At 40.6% G+C, this 18,956-nt stretch overlaps 1 protein-coding gene across 13 annotated transcripts in view; it reads right to left on the minus strand.

The window, feature by feature from the left end:
• The window catches only part of LOC105489077 (basonuclin zinc finger protein 2), a 448,875-nt gene that overhangs the window by 122,796 nt on the left and 307,123 nt on the right, over window positions 1-18,956 (minus strand). For all 13 annotated transcript variants that reach the window (XM_071077825.1, XM_071077824.1, XM_011753715.3 and 10 more), the window contains one exon: window positions 6,869-7,104. In XM_071077825.1, the coding sequence (XP_070933926.1) occupies window positions 6,869-7,104 (236 nt within the window). The remainder of the gene's footprint in view (window positions 1-6,868; window positions 7,105-18,956) is intronic.

Genomic DNA, 18,956 nt, shown 5'->3' on the forward strand with positions numbered 1-18,956 from the left:
GAGTGCCTGCCAAGCCCATACATCCTGGCTCCTCCTCTCAGTCACAAGGACCCATTTACATATAAGTTCTGGTCAGTGATGTGAGAAGAAGCACCCCTCTACACTTCTGAGCCTCATCCATGAAAATATCCCACAGAGAACCTTCACCTTCTCTCAGGGTTGCCACCCGGATGAGGAATCTACGATCCCAGATAATGGCAGAGCCATAAAATAGCAATGGCCCTAACTTACCTCTTGTCAAATCACCTATGGAAGGAAAGCATTCACCACTAGACTAGGCTTGCAGAGAAAAGAGAAACTTCTGCTGTGTTATGCCACTAGTAGTTTTTCAGGATGTACTTACTAAAACAACTGCAATTTATCTTATTGATACTGACTAATGCCTAAAACGCATTCCCTACCTTTTATTAAGCATTTGGCATCTGTAGGGAAACATGTTTAGCAACTGATATTTCTCTGCTATAATTAGTCAGAGTTAACGTTACACATAGATATAAGTGAAAAAAATGCAAATTTATTGAGAAGGAGTTCACAACATACATTTCATCTATATGATTTCATCTTTTCAGCCACTCAAAGTTAGAGATAGGAGGGTTATCTTAATTTTAGAGACGTATGGGGAGTTATCTTAATTTTAAAGATTTAGAAACTATGACTAAGAATGGCAAAGTTTTCCATATTTAACTCAATCTTGTCTCAATATCCAGAGCCCTTTTGCCATCTAACTTGAAATGCTTTTATAAACCCTGGAAAGGTGACTTCATCTCTCTTCCACTCCCTGCACATAGTATAGCTGAAATCTTACTAACTAGGTAGAAAACCTTTGTTTTTATGCTCAACTACAAAAGGTATGTATCCCTGGAAGGGCAAGTCAAAGACCGGAATTTACAATAAAGCGTTAAGGATAAATATTAGATCTGGTTTTAGTCACAGAAATGAGAGCAAATAGGAGTAAAGACAATGAAATGGAGTATCAGGAAATAGGCAGGAAAAGGAACACAAAAGAGGAACCCATTTCGCCCAGTTTTGCCTAAGGTCACACATCTGGTGTGCCACTGAATATAAGAGATCTTAAGTTAGTCTGTCAGTTCCAGACTCTCAGGCCTCCTCTATTCCCCAAAATCATGCCACTCTGTGTCTACAGACTCTCACATATTACCTTCTGGAAAGACAGGCTGGTAGCCTTAAAAACAAAAAACAAACATCCGAATATTACCCATAGGGTCAAAGACCTGAATTCAAGTCAAACTTCAAAATATCCTCCTTCCAATATTTAATACACCCTATTAAGTATTTAGCCTGGGTGTTGGTGCTGGGAAGCCAGTTACAGTGATGAATAAGAGGCATGTGTTATCTTCAGGAAGCTTACAGTGTATCAACTGTGACAATTAACACTTCTGTGATCAGGGGAAAGTCACTTATTTGAGCCTCAACTATACCAAATGTTAATTCACTGACAACATCTTATAAGAGGATGGTGTAAGAGGAGGAAAAGAGGTAACTTATATGAACTTGCTCCGCAAAGAGCTGTTTAAATACAAGTGTTTGCTTAATATTGATGTTTTCTACCACATGGATACCACAAAACACTTACTCTACACAGACCACTAGCTAGAAGGCATGGGAGCCTTTGCTTTTCTTCTTATTGCCCTCAACAGCCCAGCTGCTGCTATAGCAGTCAGTCCTTAGGAAGCCTGGAGAAACAACTAAGAGCCTTTTGACAAACTGAAGTTACTGACTATTCCTTCAGTTGCATGGTGAAACATCAAGCTATACCAAGCTAGAAGGTTTCCTTAGCCATTCATTTAACAAATACTTATTGAGTGCTCTGCATCTGTGGTATTCCCTAGTGAGGAGGCCAGAAAAATAAACATTTCAACAGCTGACTTAATTGACTGATTTTAAATTGTGATAGGAGTTTGAAGGAAACAGAGTCCTAAGATAGAGCTACACTAGAAAAGACCTACACTGGCTAAGACGGTCCTCTGTAAGAAAGTGAGACTTTGGCTGATGCCTAAAAGAGAAGAAATTACCCATGCAGAGACACGAGTAGGGTATTCCAGGCAGAAGAAATCTTACACGCAAATAGCTCATGTGGGAGAAGAGCTGAGTGTGTTCAGGAACTAAGTACTTCAAATGAGCTTGAAGGGAAGAGTTTATGAAATGGGAAGGGTTGGAGACAGCTACTTCCCTACTCTCATAGGCTCGTACTCTAGACCTCCTCAGAGCCTGTGTTATACTAATGTGTATCATGAAGCTTAAGAGAAGGATCTAGTATGTAGTTACTCCCAAATCCAAAGCTGGACCTCTCAAAGACGGATGGCTCCATTTGTCTTTGAGAAATGCTCTTCTAATGTCCCAATTGTGCTGGTAAGACACAGGAGAGTTTTCTTATAGAGTTTTTTCTACTGCTTTTCTTATAAGGCTGCTGACACCACAGCTAAATATTCAGAGTGTCTCAACTGCTTCTCTGAATTCTAGCAGGACCCACCTGCAAATGAGGAGATTTCCACAGACAGGCTGGTGGACGAGCCCAGGCAAGTCAGTTATACGTTCAAACTGAAAGAGACTGTGAAAACTTGATTTTTAAATGACTAAATTCAACAACGATAATCACCTATATTCTTATTTCCTAAGTCAAGGACAGAGGGGAAAATGGGGAAAGGACAAAAGAGGGGGCGACTGCTTCTATTCATGGTCAATAAATGTATCATGAGATACAGACTTGAACTAAGAATTCTTCTTCTTCTTTTTTTTTTTTTTTTGAGGTGGAGTCTCGCCACAATGCCCAGGCTGGAGCGCAAAGGTACAATCTTGGCTCACTGCAACCTCTGCTTCCCAGGTTCAAGCAATTCTCCTGCCTCAGCTTCCCAAGTAGCTGGGTTAACAGGCACATGCCACCATACCCGGCTAATTTTTGTATTTTAGTAGAGACAGGGTTTCACCATATTGGCCAGGCTGGTCTCAAACTCCTGACCTCAAGTGATCCGCCTGCCTCGGCCTCCGAAAGTGCTGGGATTTCAGGCATGACCCCACCATGCCTGGCCAGAATTATTTTTTAGTAGTAGAAAAAACATCATATTCTCCTTTGTATTTAGATTTTAGCATCTAATTGCATATTCCCATTTTTGTTGTTGTCTGGAAAATGCTTAAGAGCTAACTTACCTTTTCTGTATTTTCTGAATAAATACTTTAGTAAGTACACAGGAGAATATTGAGTTCTTTATATATCACCTGACTTCTTAAGTAGTTGTAGTCCAAGTTATGTAATGCATTTTATACCCAACTGACTACCTTGTGAATTATACAGATACTCACATAGGTGAAAATTAATTTTATTAAAAAAGTAGAGGATCCTTGGTCAATGTGCCAGCCTTTTAAATGTATCTGTAGCATCACTATCATCTCTTTTTTTCTAATAATAACCTCTTCATAAACCACACAGTTTTGAAAGTTCTGCTCCCCTCTTCCCTCTACATTCAAAAATTCAAAATCAGATCAGACAACTGTCATTCTTCCACATTCAGAGGTATCTCAGAAGGCAGGAGTAGCTGTGTACACATAAAGGATGCAGGCTTGGTCCCACAGAGAGTTAAATTAATACCCTGGCTTGACTAGTTCAACTTACCGTACATCTTCATTTGCCCAGGAACACAATCTATAGCCAACTGCTAACCAAGTCAATATGTGGTAAGACTAACAGCCACCCTAACCTGCCTTGATAATTATTCTCCTTTAACTGACATAATATTCAATATACTGTTGTTGAGAGCAATAATGCTAAAATTGATGCCTTGAGGGCTACAAGACAATTGAGTTTTAGCCAGATAAAATGACTTGTACACTAATAGTGCATTATGGGGTTCCACAGCCTTCGGACACACATTTTACAGCCTACTTTTACAAAAATGCCATATACAATTATATTCAAAGTAACTTGTGCACACCTTATCATTACCACATACAATCTTTAAAATATTGGCCAATTATCAAAATTACTTTAGAAGAAAAGGGTTTACTTTTACAGTCTCTCTCTTTTTTTCTTAACAAAACAAGCATTTTCTCACTACATAAGTGATAATAGTTTTGGTGTTCTGGAACCATTTGCTTTTTTTCCAAACCGAGAACTGTTTTAACAAAGAACAAGTAGATTATAAATGCTGAATAACAAAAACCATTATTTAAATAAAATCTATATTACATCAATTCTACCAATAAAACAAGACAGAAACTAAACCTAGAATTCCTCTAGTGTAAAAATCATCTATAGTTTTCTCAAAATGTCAATTTTAGACTCTGATTGGAGAAACATTATATTAAATTTGAAACTGTCAAAATCTATATTAAAATAATAAAAATTAATTATAATTGAAGTATTACAATAAATGAAAATGTTCTCTATGTGCAATATTTCACCCTAAAATAAGGGATTTATAAATTTTAGTTCCTGGTTTTACTGAATTTTCCTCTCAAACTTAATTTCTCTTGCAATTTTGTATCTTTAAATCAAGCTTGTCCAATCCACAGCCCACGGGCTGCATTTGGCCCAGGAAGGCTCTAAATGTGGCCAACACAAATTTGTAAACCTTCTTAAAACATTATGAGACTTTTTTTTTTTTTTTTCCCTAGCTCATCAGCTTTTGTTAGTGTGTGGCCAAAAACAATTCTTCCAATGTGGCCCAGGAAGCCAAAGATTTGACACCCCTGCTAAATACTGGGCCCTCATATAAAAAGAAATACAGAGTACATTTACATTATTTATACTTGCATTAGAGATATGTTCACAAGTTGGGGAAAAACTAACATCCAAATAATTATTTCAAGTAAAATAAAAAACAGGCACTGGCCAAGGCAGAACAATAGGACCATAACACAAAAACATTATCAGGCTTTATATTTACTGCTATCAAAGTGCTACCTGAACTTTGTTGAAATGGCAAATCAGCATAGCCCCACACATACTTATTTGTTTGGACAGAAAGATACAATGTATATGCTGTGTCTCTATGTAGGTATACAGGTATAAATATCTTAGGCAACAAATACATATGAAACTGAAATATAATATTAATGACAGAAGTATAAGGAGCATAGGGGAGGTAATAAAGATGGTACCAGATTGGGGCAAAACACTTGTTGGTTTGGAATAAAGAAAGGACTGTTAGCCAAGCAAACAGTTCCATACAAACAACTGTAAGAGGTTTTTCTCTTTGTGCAGGGTAAAATCCATTCAAAACAGATATTAATAATCATGTTGTGGAAATGATTGTAGAAAGATGTAGCACTGTATACATCTTGGGGCCAGTATAAGCAGGGATTGTGAAACCAGTTCCTTATTTATTTTTCCTGGCCCCTTCCTCCTAGACCTTGTTCCCCCTCATGCTCCCTGACTGTCCAAGACTTACCTTCCTACTTTAACCCACTGACATGTCCCCATCTTGAGTCAAATGAGATGCTTGTAAACAAGCTCTATAAACTGAAAACATAATATACAATTGCTAGTATTATCACCATCATCTCATCTTTTGAGGGCCAAATTTTCTGTGTCTTCCCAGTTGAGATTCACACTAAATTAAGATGCCATCCTATTCTGAGAGCAGACAGGTTATTCCACCTCCCTTACCTTTCCCTGCTTCTACTCACTATCCTTCCATTGCTCTCCTGTCACAGCTAACAGCTGGAGGTACCACACAGGAAAATGTCAAGAATCTGTGTGTACTGATGCCAGGTTAAAGAGAGAGGTAGACTGAGACTCCCCACCCCTCACATGCCAAGCTGGCAGCCAATGCCCTTCATGTAACACACAGTAGCCCAGGGAATAAACAGTGGAGATATCTCTAGCACTACACAAAGCTGGCACAGCCAAAACCAATTGTTTTTGAAGGGGTCATGTCTCCTGGTATTATCCTCATGGGAAATTTGAAAAATTGCTTCAGATTCTACCTTCTCCAATTGAGATCTCCTTCGGCGGGAGGGGTATTTCTTCATCATCCAGTGTAGCCTCTTTGGATCCTGGGGTCTCCCAAAATGCTGCTCTCAACACTGACCCCTCAAGGGTTGTAGGAAGACAGACAGCCATAAACACATTTCAGAAGCAAAGTATACAATGCAAATGACACATGACACATTGCAAAAATGAGATGAAGAAAGGGAGGGATGGGAGATGGGGGTGCATGAAGGCTGTGGGCCTCCCAGAAAACTCTTAAAGCCCTTAACCAGATCAGAAGTGCCATTGATACAAACGGACACTCAAGGCTGGAAGAACAGGTTCTGCAAAGACCAAATCTAAAACCATGTCTGTGTGTTTCAGAATGCAGAAATCTGAAGGCTATGATGTGAGGGTTTACTGGTTATATAAGTTTATATGGATTATAGTTCTACTTTTGATTTGGCTGAAAAAACAATAAATAGTAAAATGTGTGCCTTTAGTTACAACGACTACCAAGAAAAACACCGTACCTGCAAACTGAGTATGAGACAAAGCCCTAATAAACCCAAGTGCAGGGTAATCTCAGATTTTCACACACCCATCACCCGCCTCAAAGGGCCCTCCTTTTTAATAGGGCTATAATAAGACTTGTTGGAGAAGCAGAAAACCCATGTTGTAGAGAAAGAGTTAAATTCAAAAAGGTGCAAACAAAGGTAACGCGAGTCAAGAGGCCATGTTTTCCTTGTAATACACCCTGAGGTCCGATGGTGGTCTGCTTTGTCTCTCTCCTTCTTTCCCCTTCCCAGACAAGCCTGCTGAAATGACCACTTTAACCAGAGGAGGGTGTGCAGCCCTTCCTGTGAGGTTTGCCAAGGGCTCTCACCCTTCCCCACCCAGAGCCGGCCCCGGACACCGGCGGCGTTCAAGTCTTCCCCCTACCTGAAGGATGTATCCTCGGACATAGTCCCGCAGAGTCCATCCAAGGCCGTGCAGTATGTGCAGCACCTCCTCTTGCTTCAGGACACTGAAGAGACGGTCCAGCAGGATCTTTAGCCGCACAGGCACCGCTTGTGTTCCATAGAGCATCAGGCTGCTGATGTCAAACACGACGTTGGACTGCACAATCTCCACTTGGGTGGGGTGGTACAGGTGCTGCGTGCTGAGCTTATCCAAGGCTGTGGTGGTCCCGCCAAAGTTTCAGAGATGGGGGTGTTGGGAATAAAGAGATAAAGAGAGAGAACAGGAGTTAGAAATATCGCTGGAAGTTACCAGGGCTCCATTTCTACACATGAATGTTTGCCATACGTGTTTAAGCAAGATCCTGCAAAGAAAATAGTTCTCTGACATCTCCTTTCTGTTTTACCCCTTTTCTTTCCTATTTTTTAAATTGGATGTGTTTATAAATTGCAGGCAACAACAAATACAAAACACCTTCAACTTTAAGATAAAGAGCCACTGAGGATGTTTTTAAATGACCGTGGCTGGTGCTAAAAACCTCATTGATTTGTTAAGTGAACTGTGGTTCAACTCAAGTTAAGATAGTGTCCCCCACCCCCTACCAAAAACAAAACAAAACAATTCCTAACTCATGCCATACAGGGAGGCTCAATTATCACTTTTCTGAATAAGATTCACCTGTTATAATACCTAAATGGTTTGAGGAGGAAGAGAGTGTTCTTTAGACGATAGGGGTAAAAGACCCAATTTGGAGGAAATAAAGAAAGCTGACATCCGTGTGGAGGGTTAGTAATTTAAGTCAAGTCATATTAGCTATAGTGGGTTATCCAAAAACCTAGTTCTCCCAATTTCTCTCGTTAGTCACCTGTTAGATAGCTTTTGTGTTCACTGGCATGTTTTCTGAAACTTATTCAGGATACAAAGGAAAGAAAATTAAAGTCATAATTTTAAAAAGAAAGAAATAACAAGTCACTTTGTTAATAGCTCTAAGGGTACAGATGAAAATGGAAACAAATGACAAGACAACATGTGGGAATTTCTGGTGTATCGTAGCTGTGTTATCTCAGTAGAAAAAGCTGAGGATGACCATTCTCAGAGTCAACACTTTCAATACAATGGAAATTTCAACAATCGGGTGCTTTTTCTCCTCAAATTTAAGAAAACACTATCTCTTCTGTAGAACTAAATGCCAAAATAAGGTCATAAATTCTAGTCCCCATCCATATCTGAGTTGCTGCACACCCAATTGCTGATAATATAATTACATTTTGCCTCAGTTTCTCAAACAATAACACTGTCTTATCTGTAGGGCTTAAAGAGCTGCTGCAAAGATTAGTGAGATAATGAGTGAGAGGCACTCTAAACTCCTTAAGAGAACACAAAAGGCATTCAGAACTGTCAGAATTATATGCATATGCCCATTGAGGAATTAAACAAGACGAACACATAAGCCTGAAGGATGGGCATCTAACCTCATGAGTCAGGCAAATGGGTATCAGCTAACATCTAGGCTCAAGTGATAACTACACCTAAGTTATGTACCTAAGGTTTCTGCAAATTCTAAACTACTGTGTGGCCTTTCTCAGTTGCTTTTCCTAACACCTTATCCCTAACGGTATGGGCTACACTGCATGTGCATTCTCAGCAACTCCTATTTTACTACACCAGTATTACTGCATAATAATGGAGGAATTTAAAAGTGCGTGCACACAGATTTTTTAGTATTTCACATGTATTTTTTCAGGGCTCCTCCTCCACTCTCATTTCCTCCTGACTTGTGGTCACTAGAGAGTTCATGTACTCTTGATAAATTGCTTTCTTACATCCACAGTGTAAAGGCCCTTATCATTTACCCGCTGGCTTCATTCAACACATTTACTCCCAGGAATACTTTGTCAGAGGGTTCGGGTTTTCTCATACTTCATTTCTTGCAGCTGATTTGTCTGATCTTCCCTATTCTAGTGGTTAAGTCAACTTTGAATAAATAGTCTTAAAAATTAATTTAACGTTTGGGAAAGATAAGGGATTCACAAGCCTAGGGACTGAAGTTTTCTCTCACTCCACAGGGCATTTAGACTGCAAAAAGGCAGCAATGGGGTATTACCATTCCTGTTCTTCTTCAAGTACAGCTTAACTACTCAGCCTCCTGATGAGCGGCTGCTCTGCTTACAGAATCCAGTGACCATATCAGGGGGGATCTGCACCTCCTCCATTTCCCTTCTTCAGCTCTCCTCAACCATATCAGACAGTTTTTTACAAAACAGACTTCTATGACAACAGCAAATATGAAACTGACAGGACTCAGTAGAAAGGAAATAAAACGACACAAAATCCTGATTTTTGTGTGTGTACTTGGCACCTTGCATCTCTGCATTAAGTACATGCAGGTGTGTGTGCAAATGCGTTCAAACTGTAGGTGAAAAAAACCATAATCCCTCTCCCTCCCACTCATTAAAAAAGGTTGGTTATTTTATTTTTTATTTATTTTTTAAGATGCAGTCTCGCTCTGTCGCCCAGGCTGGAGTACAGTGGCACAATCTCAGCTCACTGCAAATTTCATGCCATTCTCCTGCCTCAGCCTCCCGACTAGCTGGGACTACAGGGGCCCGCCATCACGCCCAGCTAATTTTTTTTTTTTTTTTTTTTTTTTTTTTTTTTTTTTTTTTTGTATTTTTAGTAGAGAGAGGGTTTCCCCGTGTTAGCCAGGATGGTCTTGACTCCTGACCTTGTGATCTGCCTGCCTCGGCCTCCCAGAGTGCTGGGATTACAAGCATGAGCAACCTCACGTGGCCAAAGTCGGTTGTTTTAAAGATGAAGAGGACTAAACTGTTAAGGGTACAGAAGAAAAGAAAGAATCGTCAGAGAATTAAAAGAGCACAGATAGAACAAAAATATTTCCCTAGATATGCTTTCGAGAACACCTGAGATTGAGGATATTATAAGGACACTAGTTGATTCTTCTTCATAAGTATACCATATGTCAGTAAGGAAGAATACAGCTGGGCAAGGTGGCTCACACCTGTAATCCCAGCACTTTGGGAGGCGAGACAGCAGATTGCCTAAGCCAAGAGTTCAAGACCGGCCTGGGTGAAACCTCCACCTCTACAAAAAATGGAAAAATTAGCTGGGCATGGTGGCATACACCTGTGGTACCAGATACTAGGGAGGTTGGGGTAGGAAGATCCCCTGAGCCCAGGGGCAATCCAGGTTGCAGTGAGCCATGATTGTATCACTGCACTCCAGCCTGGGCAACAGAAGTGAGACGTGTCTCAAAAAAAAGAGGAAAAAAGTAGAAAAACTGTTATAAACCACATAAATATACAGCAAAGGTCAACAACTTATTCTGTAATGGCCAGATGGTAAATATTTTAGGTTTGTGGGTTATGCATTGTCTTTCACACCTATTCACCTCTACTGTTATAGCAAGAAAACAGCCATACATAGATAAGACTTAAACTATTAGGTGTGTTAGTGTTCCAATAAAACTTTATTTTATTGTAATCTCAGCACTTTGGGAGGCCAAGGCAGGAGAATTACTTGAGCCCAAGAGTTCGAGATCAGCTTAGGCAACACAGTGAAACCCTGTCTCTACAAAAAAAATAAAAAATTAGCCAGGCATACCGGTTGTCTCAGCTACTTGGGAGGCTGAGGTGGGAGGATTGGTTGGGCCCTGGGGGTCAAGGCTGCAGTGGAGCAATGATTGTGCCACTGTATTTTAGCCTGGGTGGAAGAGTAAGACCCTGTCTCCAAAAACAAACCAACAAACAAACTTTATTTACACAAAGAGACACCTCACCAGCTTTGTTTGGGCCCTGATGATGATGAAAATGTGGATCAGATATTTAATGGAAGTCAACAGTAGATCACAAAAAAGCTCTAAGAGTGTGGTTTAGGAAGCAGTTACCTAGGAGATGAGCCGTAGATAAAGACTTAAAAAATATTAAACTGGGCCAGGCATGGTGGCTCACACCCATAATCCCAGCACTTTGGGAGGCCAAGGTGGGCGGATCACGAGGTCAAGAAATCGAGACCATCCTGGCCAATATGGTGAAACCCCGTTTCTACTAAAAATACAAAAATTAGCTGGGCGTGGTGGCACACACCAGTAATCCCACCTACTTGGGAGGCTGAGGCAGGAGAATCGCTTGAACCTGGGAGGCAGAGGTTGCAATGAGCCAAGATCACGCCACTGCACTCCAGCCTGGCAACAGAGCGAGACTCCGTCTCAGAAAAAATTAAACTGCCTAGCTTGCAAATTTCAGCATAAACATATCATCAAAGATTATGATCTGCCAAATTTCTTGAATATATCAAAATTTTCTGCTTTACAATTACTAGATCATATTGAGTCACCAAGTTGTGACAACTTTTGGGGAAGTACCTCTGGAACTATGATACGTGATGATTTTTTAATTGTCATAAAATCTGTAAGGTGAGAACTGGACTGCTGTCTAATTTCATGATCTTCATATATCTGACTGTGGAAGAGGCAGGTCTGGATCTTGCAGGGTTAGGAATATGAGTTAGGCCAATGGCACTGTAGAAAATGTAGGTCAAGAACTTGTTCATCAGGATGGAGTGGGAAAAGATGGCACCCACTTTAATTAATTTTATGGGCCTAACCAATTGCTACTTTGTCCTATACCAATGGTATAGTCAAGATTCATTTTCAGGCCAGGCACCGTGGCTCACGCCTGTAATCCAGCACTTTGGGAAGTTGAGGTAGGTGGATCACCCAAGGTCAGGAGTTTGAGACCAGCCTGGCCAACATGGGGAAACCCCATCTCTACTAAAAATACAAAAATTAGCCCAGCGTGGTGGCACATGCCTGTAGTCCCAGCTACTTGGAAGGCTGAGGCAAGACAATCACATGAACCAGCCCAGCGTGGTGGCACATGCCTGTAGTCCCAGCTACTTGGAAGGCTGAGGCAAGACAATCACATGAACCCAGGAGGCGGAGGTTGCAGTGAGCCGAGATTGCATCACTGCACTCCAGCCTGGGCAACAGAGTGAGACTCCATCACAGGAAAAAAAAAAAAAAAGATTCATTTTCAAAGAAAATCTAACCAGAAGTTGCACATACAAAATATATAAAAGTGAAACTGTTCTAGGTGAGGCTGGAGTAATCACAGATTACAGAATGTCCAATCAAGTATTACTCCTTTTTTCTCAACTTGCTTAAGTATCTCAGTGGGCCGAACCTTGGAAGTACCGTTTGAAAAGCCCTTTTCTTTATAGTGAGTTGATATCAATTTTTTTGCCTGATTTGTGTCCACTCCCCTTCATTCTGGTAATAGAAGCTACATTTTCTTTTGGGAACTTGTTTCTTACACTCAACACCAGTCTTTCTTTCTTTTCTTTTCTTTTTTTTTTTTTTTTTTGAGACAGGTTCTAACTCTATGACCCAGGCTGGAGTGCAGTGGCATGATCACGGCTCCCCACAGCCTCCACCTCCAGGGACTCAGTCTCCCAAGTAGCTAGGACTAGAGGTGCATGCCACCATACCCAGATAATTTTTCTATATTTTTTTGTGTGTGGAGATGGGGTATCCCCATGTTGTTCAGCCTGGTCTCGAACTTCTGGGCTCAAGTGATCCACCTGCCTCGGCCTCCCAAAGTGTTGGGATTACAGGCATGAGCCATCATACCTGGCCAATACTAGTATTTCATAGAACTGAATATTCCTTAGCCAGGCCTAGAAAACCAGCCTGCTCCAGCACCCTGACCGTAACAACTGGTTCAAGAATAGGTAAGTGACCTAAGTCTTGACAGTGAGATTGAATCCAGGAATTTACTTAGAACTACTGGGAATTTCTTCTCTTTCCTCTAAATTTGTAGCTAATGAATATGCTTGAGAATACAAATCATATGGAGAAGAGCTAGGCTGCAAGAGGATCTGACAAATATCTAGTACTGATAATATTGTTTGATTCAGAAGATTTGGCAGTGCTTTGAGGTTGGTACTATCCCTGGAATTTTCTGTTACATGAGCGAACAAAATCTGTCTCTCCTTGTCCCTCCACTACCTCTCCCTCTCCCCTCTACCTTTTTCTCACTGTCTACTTGACGTCACATTCTGTAAGTTGGAACTAAAAGAGTTCTATTACAACTACCCTTTGAGGTACTTTTCTAGCTGATTAAAAAGTAATTTCAAGGTCAAGTGTGGTGGCTTATGCCTGTAATCCCAGCACTTTGGGAGGCCGAGTTGGGCGGATCACGAGTTCAGGAGTTTGAGACCAACCTGACCAATATGGCGAAACCCCATCTCTACTAAAAATACAAAAATTGGCCAGGCATGGTAGCGTGCACCTGTAGTCCCAGCTACTTGGGAGGCTGAGGCAAGAGAATTGCTTGAACCTAGGAGGCAGAGGTTGCAGTGAGCTGAGATTGTGCCACTGTACTCCAGCCTGGGTGACAGAGTGAGACTCCATCTCAAAAAAAAAAAAAAAAAAAGTAATTTCAAAGTAGTGGTCAGTGTTCAACTAAAAGTATGTTAGTTCCAGGCTGAATGCAATTCACACTTTCTGCAACGAATGGAATGAAGAGTATTCTAAATAATTTAACGGCCGGGCACGGTGGCTCACGCCTGTAATCCCAGCACTTTGGGAGGCCAAGGCAGGCAGATCACGAGGTCAGGAGATCGAGACCATTCTGGCTAATACGGTGAAACCCTGTCTCTACTAAAAATACAAAAAATTAGTCAAGCATCGTGGCAGCTGCCTGTAGTCCCAGCTACTTGAGAGGCTGAGGCAGGAGAATGGCATGAACCCGGGAGGTGGAGCTTGCTGTGAGCCGAGATCGTGCCTCTGCACTCCAGCCTGGGCGACAGAGCAAGACTCCGCCTCAAAACACACACACACACACACACAATTTCACATCTTATACGAATTTACAAAGAGTGAAGAATGCCTTCAACAGCATTAATAAGGAAAAATAATGGTGAGGAAGAGTGTAAAGAAAATAACCCTTTAAGTGACAACTATGTATCAGGCATCATTCTAGAGCAACTTTGCCCAAACCGTGGCACGGGCCACATGTGGCCGAGGACGGCTTTGAACGTGGCCCAACACAAATTCATAAACTTTCTTAAATGAGATTTTTTTGCCATTTATTTTTAGCTTATCAGCTATCGTCAGTGTGTTAGTGTATTTTATGTGTGGCCCAAGTCAATTCTTCTTCTTCCACTGTGGCCCAGGGAAGCCAAAAGATTGGATATCCCTGTTCTAGGGGCTCACTATTAGCTCTTTTAATCCTTCAATTAAAAAGCATACAAACACAGTATTATTATTACCGCTTATTCTGAGGTCATGGCCTCAATCAGGTTAGGTAACTGGCCTAAGGTCACTTAGCAAATTCACTCAAGAAAATTCTGTTTTCACTACATGTTCGAATAAATAGTCAATATGAAACCTGGAAGTCCTCATCATGTTGGAAGTCCCTAACTACCAGCAATCTGGGCTACTTGCCCATCACTCTGCTGAAGCAAGCATTTCAAAGGTCACCAACACCTGCCTTTCTGTGAAATCCAACAGCTTTTTTCCTTCATTATTCTCCACAATCTCTCCATAGCAGCTGACCTTATTGATCACTGCTCCTCCTAAAATGCTCTCCTCCTTCATTCATGCATACATTCATTTATTCACCAGCACCTATTAACTTATCTCTGAAGTACGTGCTGTATGCAGATACAAAAGTAATTTATGTTGTGGCCTCCACCTTCAAAAGCAGACAGATGTAGGCAATATAAATGCTATAAAAAAGATCTGACCAAGTACTGTGGGACAGTACTGTGGGACACAGAAGAGAGGGCATTCTGCTGCCGGGAATGCAGTCTCCTGACTCGGAAGTCAGCAGGCAAGAAAGAAGGAGGAGAGTACTGTAGGTAGACGGAACTAAGGCAGTGATTCTCACTCATTGTGTGTATCAGAATCAAGTGGAGGGCCTGTTAAAACAGACTGCTGGGCCACCTCTCCCAGAGTTTCTGATTCACTGGGTCTGGGCATCAAGAATCTGCATTTCTAACAAGTCTCCAGAAGACGTTGATGCTACTGGCCAGGATGATACTCTGAGAATCACTGAATTAATGGGTATGTGTTAGGGAACTGACTATCTAAACAATGTAACACTTGCAGCAAAATAGTTGGAAATTAGTCCAAAAAGATCATATTAGCAGACTGTAAGTAAGGAGCTTTATTTGTAAAGGCAAAGACCTGTGGAAAGCTTGTAATTTTATTTCTTGTTAATAGGATTAGGAAAGTATTAAACATTTTATGAGGAAAATGGGTAGGTGTGGTGGCTCATGCCTGAAATCTCAGTGCTTTGGGAGGCTGAGATGGGAGGATCACTTGAAGATAGGAATTGGAGATCCATCTGGACAACACAGTGAAACCATGTCCACAAAAAAAAAAAAAAAAAAAAAAAATTAATGAGTCAGGCAAGGACAAGTGTGGTAGTGCAAGCCTATAGTCCCAGCTACTTGAGGCAACAGAGACAGGAGGATCACTTGAGCCCAGGAGTTCCAGGCTGCAGTGAGCTATGATCCTGCACTATACTCCAGCCTGGGAGACAGAATGAGACTCCATCTCTAAACAGCAAAAGATTAAAAGATAAAAATTATTTTTAGTTTTAGATGTAAAATTCTGGTAAGAGTGCAAAAGTTTAATTTAAGCAATAGTTGTCACATGGGAGACACGACACCTGTCCAGCAGGAACAGTGGCTGGTGAAAGTACTGGATGAACCTTGGCCACAAAGCCATAACCCATTAACATAGAAAAGTTCAGAAGTAAGAGGGTTGTTTTAACTTTGAAAAATGTGGCCGGGCACGGTGGCTCATCCCTGTAATCCCAGCACTTTGGGAGGCCCAGCACTTTGGGAGGCCTGGCAGTTTGGGATCACCAAGAGGTAAGGAGTTCGTGACTAGTCTGGCCAATATAGTGAAACCACATCTCTACTAAAAATATAAAAATTAGCCAGGCGTGGTGGTGGGCACCTGTAATCCCAGCTACTCAGGAGGCTGAGATAGGAGAATCTCTTGAACCTGGGAGGTGGAGGTGGCAGTGAGCTGAGACTGCGCCATTGCACTCCAGCCTGGGCAACAAGAGCGAAACTCCGCCTCAAAAAACAAACAAACAAACAAACAAACAAACAAAACCCACAGCCTTTGACAATTGCCCCAGATGATTATGACACATATGCCCCCACTCACATACCACAATGAAAAATTAGAGATAGAAACAGGGGCAGGGACAGCTTAGAGCCAAGTGAAGAGAGCAGGGCATTTTTGCATTACTCCACTGGGACATGACTTAATTCAGTGGACTTCTCAGTACAGTATGCCTAAACTCGGAATATGAGGTACGCAAACATAGGGACCCAATTTCCAGATCTTGCAGTTCCATATTTACTCTAAAACTAATCTGCTTGAGAATGGGCCTCCAAGTACATGAGGATTATCCATTCTTGTTTCTCTTCTCAAAATTGTACCCTTCCTTCTTTACAAAATAAAGGTATATACCCTGGCTTATATTCTACATGGTACACTTGCCCAGGGTGTAAAACTCTTCTGAGTGCTAAAATAATTCACAATTTGATTATTAAAAGAATTAATAGGCCAGCTGTGGTGGCTCACACCTGTAATTCCAGCACTTTGGGAAGCTGAGGCAGGTGGATTGTTTGAGCCTAGGAGTTCAAGACCAGCCTGGGCAACATGGTGAAACTCCAACTCTACAAAAAATACAAAAATTAGCTTAGCACGGGGGCACATGCCTATGGTCCCAGCTACTCGGGAGGCTGAGATGGGAGGATCACTTGAGCCCATGGAGATCAAAGCTGCAGTGAGCTGTGATTGAGCCACTATACTCCAGCCTGAGCAACACAGTAAGACCCTGTCTCAAAAAACAAACAAACAAAAAAACAACTAATAAAGGCTCATATTTCCCTGACTATACACAGATGAGTAAAGTGTAGCTAGATCTGATACAGGATTTAGGATTATGCTGGAATGTTCAGAATTTAGACATCATATAAAATGGGCAATGATAATGAACTCTCTTCTTACATTCTTGTCTATTTTAATAATGTGTTGCTCTTTAAAAAGCATCCTATGGGAGCAAAGCATGAGTGTCCAATAGTGAAAATTGTCTCCCTCCTCGAACCCCACATATCCAAAGCTAAGATATTCTTTTCAACTATCCTCAACTCTCATTCATCCCTAGGAGGTGTCATCACATGGGAAGAAAAGCCCCTAAGCAAATCAAGGGATGCCTACTCTTTTAAATTTAGTTTGAGTATCTTCCTGTCCCTACAAAATTTGTAGAATACACTGAATAAAAGGTGTAGATAGAAATTTTACCTAATTTCTTTCAGAAACAATGTTTATCATTTAGTAAGGTAAAGTTATAACCTACATAATCAAATAATATCAACATATTTATCATTAATCATCATTTTCATCTTAAAAGGTTTTGAATACCTTCTACATACTGCTAGTAAAAATAACAGAATTATAATCCAAATGTCAAAGCACTTAATTTTTAGCAAGTATGTAAGTTCCTCTTTCATTAAACATATAAAAACAGTCTGATCATGATACCTAGCAAAATTGATAAATATTTTTATATACTACTCTTACCTAATTTTTTTTTACTAAAGTCCAACACTAAATTGTGTGATACACATGGAACCGCATTTATCAAAGTGATATGACTTCTAACATACTTCTCATTTCATAAATAAGTTATATATTATAGTACATAATTACTAATTAAGTAATGAGAAATATCACGTCTATTATAAGCTGAACAAATAAATTTTACCAGCACCACATTTTATTCTGGACTGTTTCAGTAACGTATCATAAAAGATGCATTCCATAACTTATTGATGTGTTTTTTTAATAAGTTTTCTCAAAGTGCATTTATTCGAACTGAAATGTGAACTCAGCTTTTTCTAATAAAAATTAAGGCATGGCCGGGCGCGGTGGCTCAAGCCTGTAATCCCAGCACTTTGGGAGGCCGAGACGGGCGGATCACGAGGTCAGGAGATCGAGACCATCCTGGCTAACACGGTGAAAACCTGTCTCTACTAAAAATACAAAAAACTAGCCGGGCTAGGTGGCGGGGGCCTGTAGTCCCAGCTACTCAGGAAGCTGAGGCAGGAGAATGGCGTGAACCCGGGAGGCGGAGCTTGCAGTGAGCTGAGATCCGGCCACTGCACTCCAGCCTGGGCGACAGAATGAGACTCCGTCTCAAAAAAAAAAGAAAAAAAAAAAGAAAAAAAAAATTAAGTCAGATTTATCAGCCTCATTGATCAAATATGACTATTTGACCATGATCACTGGATGTGCCAATTAGGCTACCTGGTGGAAATTTTCTTCAATTAAGATAGCTACGTCTGCAACAGTAAGATAAAAGCATTTTGTTAAAAAAATTGCAGAAGTTATTTGAACTAAAAACTAATACAGTATTTTTATTTTCTGAATCTTTTCTGTGTATACATGGATAAACAACATGCCTCTAAACTGAAGACTAACAACTAATTGTATAGGGCCTGGTGGCTCATGCTTGTAATCCCAGTACTTTGGGAGGCCTAGGAGGACAGATCACTTAAGGCCAGGAGTTTGAGACCAGCCTGGCCAACAGAGCGAAACCCTGTATCTAGCCAAAAAAAAAAATTATAAATCATTATTTGATATAATTTCTTAATGCCCTTTTCCATAAATTGAAAAAGAAATGACTGTAGCAATATCTGAGTAATATATAGGATGGTTTCAATTTCTTTGCTTTTAGCAAACCAATCAAGTGCTGTGTAATTTTTGGCATATAACTTGAAATGACTTCTAAGAAATGAATGAAAATGTGGTAACAAACCTCCTAGTCCCATGTATTCACGTGAACCAATGTTTCACCAGTTACATCTGTGGAAATGGAAACTGGGAATAGAACTGGTAGTGTGCCTTTTCTCCTTTTTGTAATAAGTACTATTCATCCATGGATACATGAACTAATCTGAGAAGAAAAAAATTTATAGTCCCATCTATTTCACTGACAGATACATTTCTAACAAAAATCCA

The sequence above is a fragment of the Macaca nemestrina genome, chromosome 14 (genome assembly GCF_043159975.1).
Source record: "Macaca nemestrina isolate mMacNem1 chromosome 14, mMacNem.hap1, whole genome shotgun sequence".
Taxonomy (NCBI): Eukaryota; Metazoa; Chordata; class Mammalia; order Primates; family Cercopithecidae; genus Macaca; species Macaca nemestrina.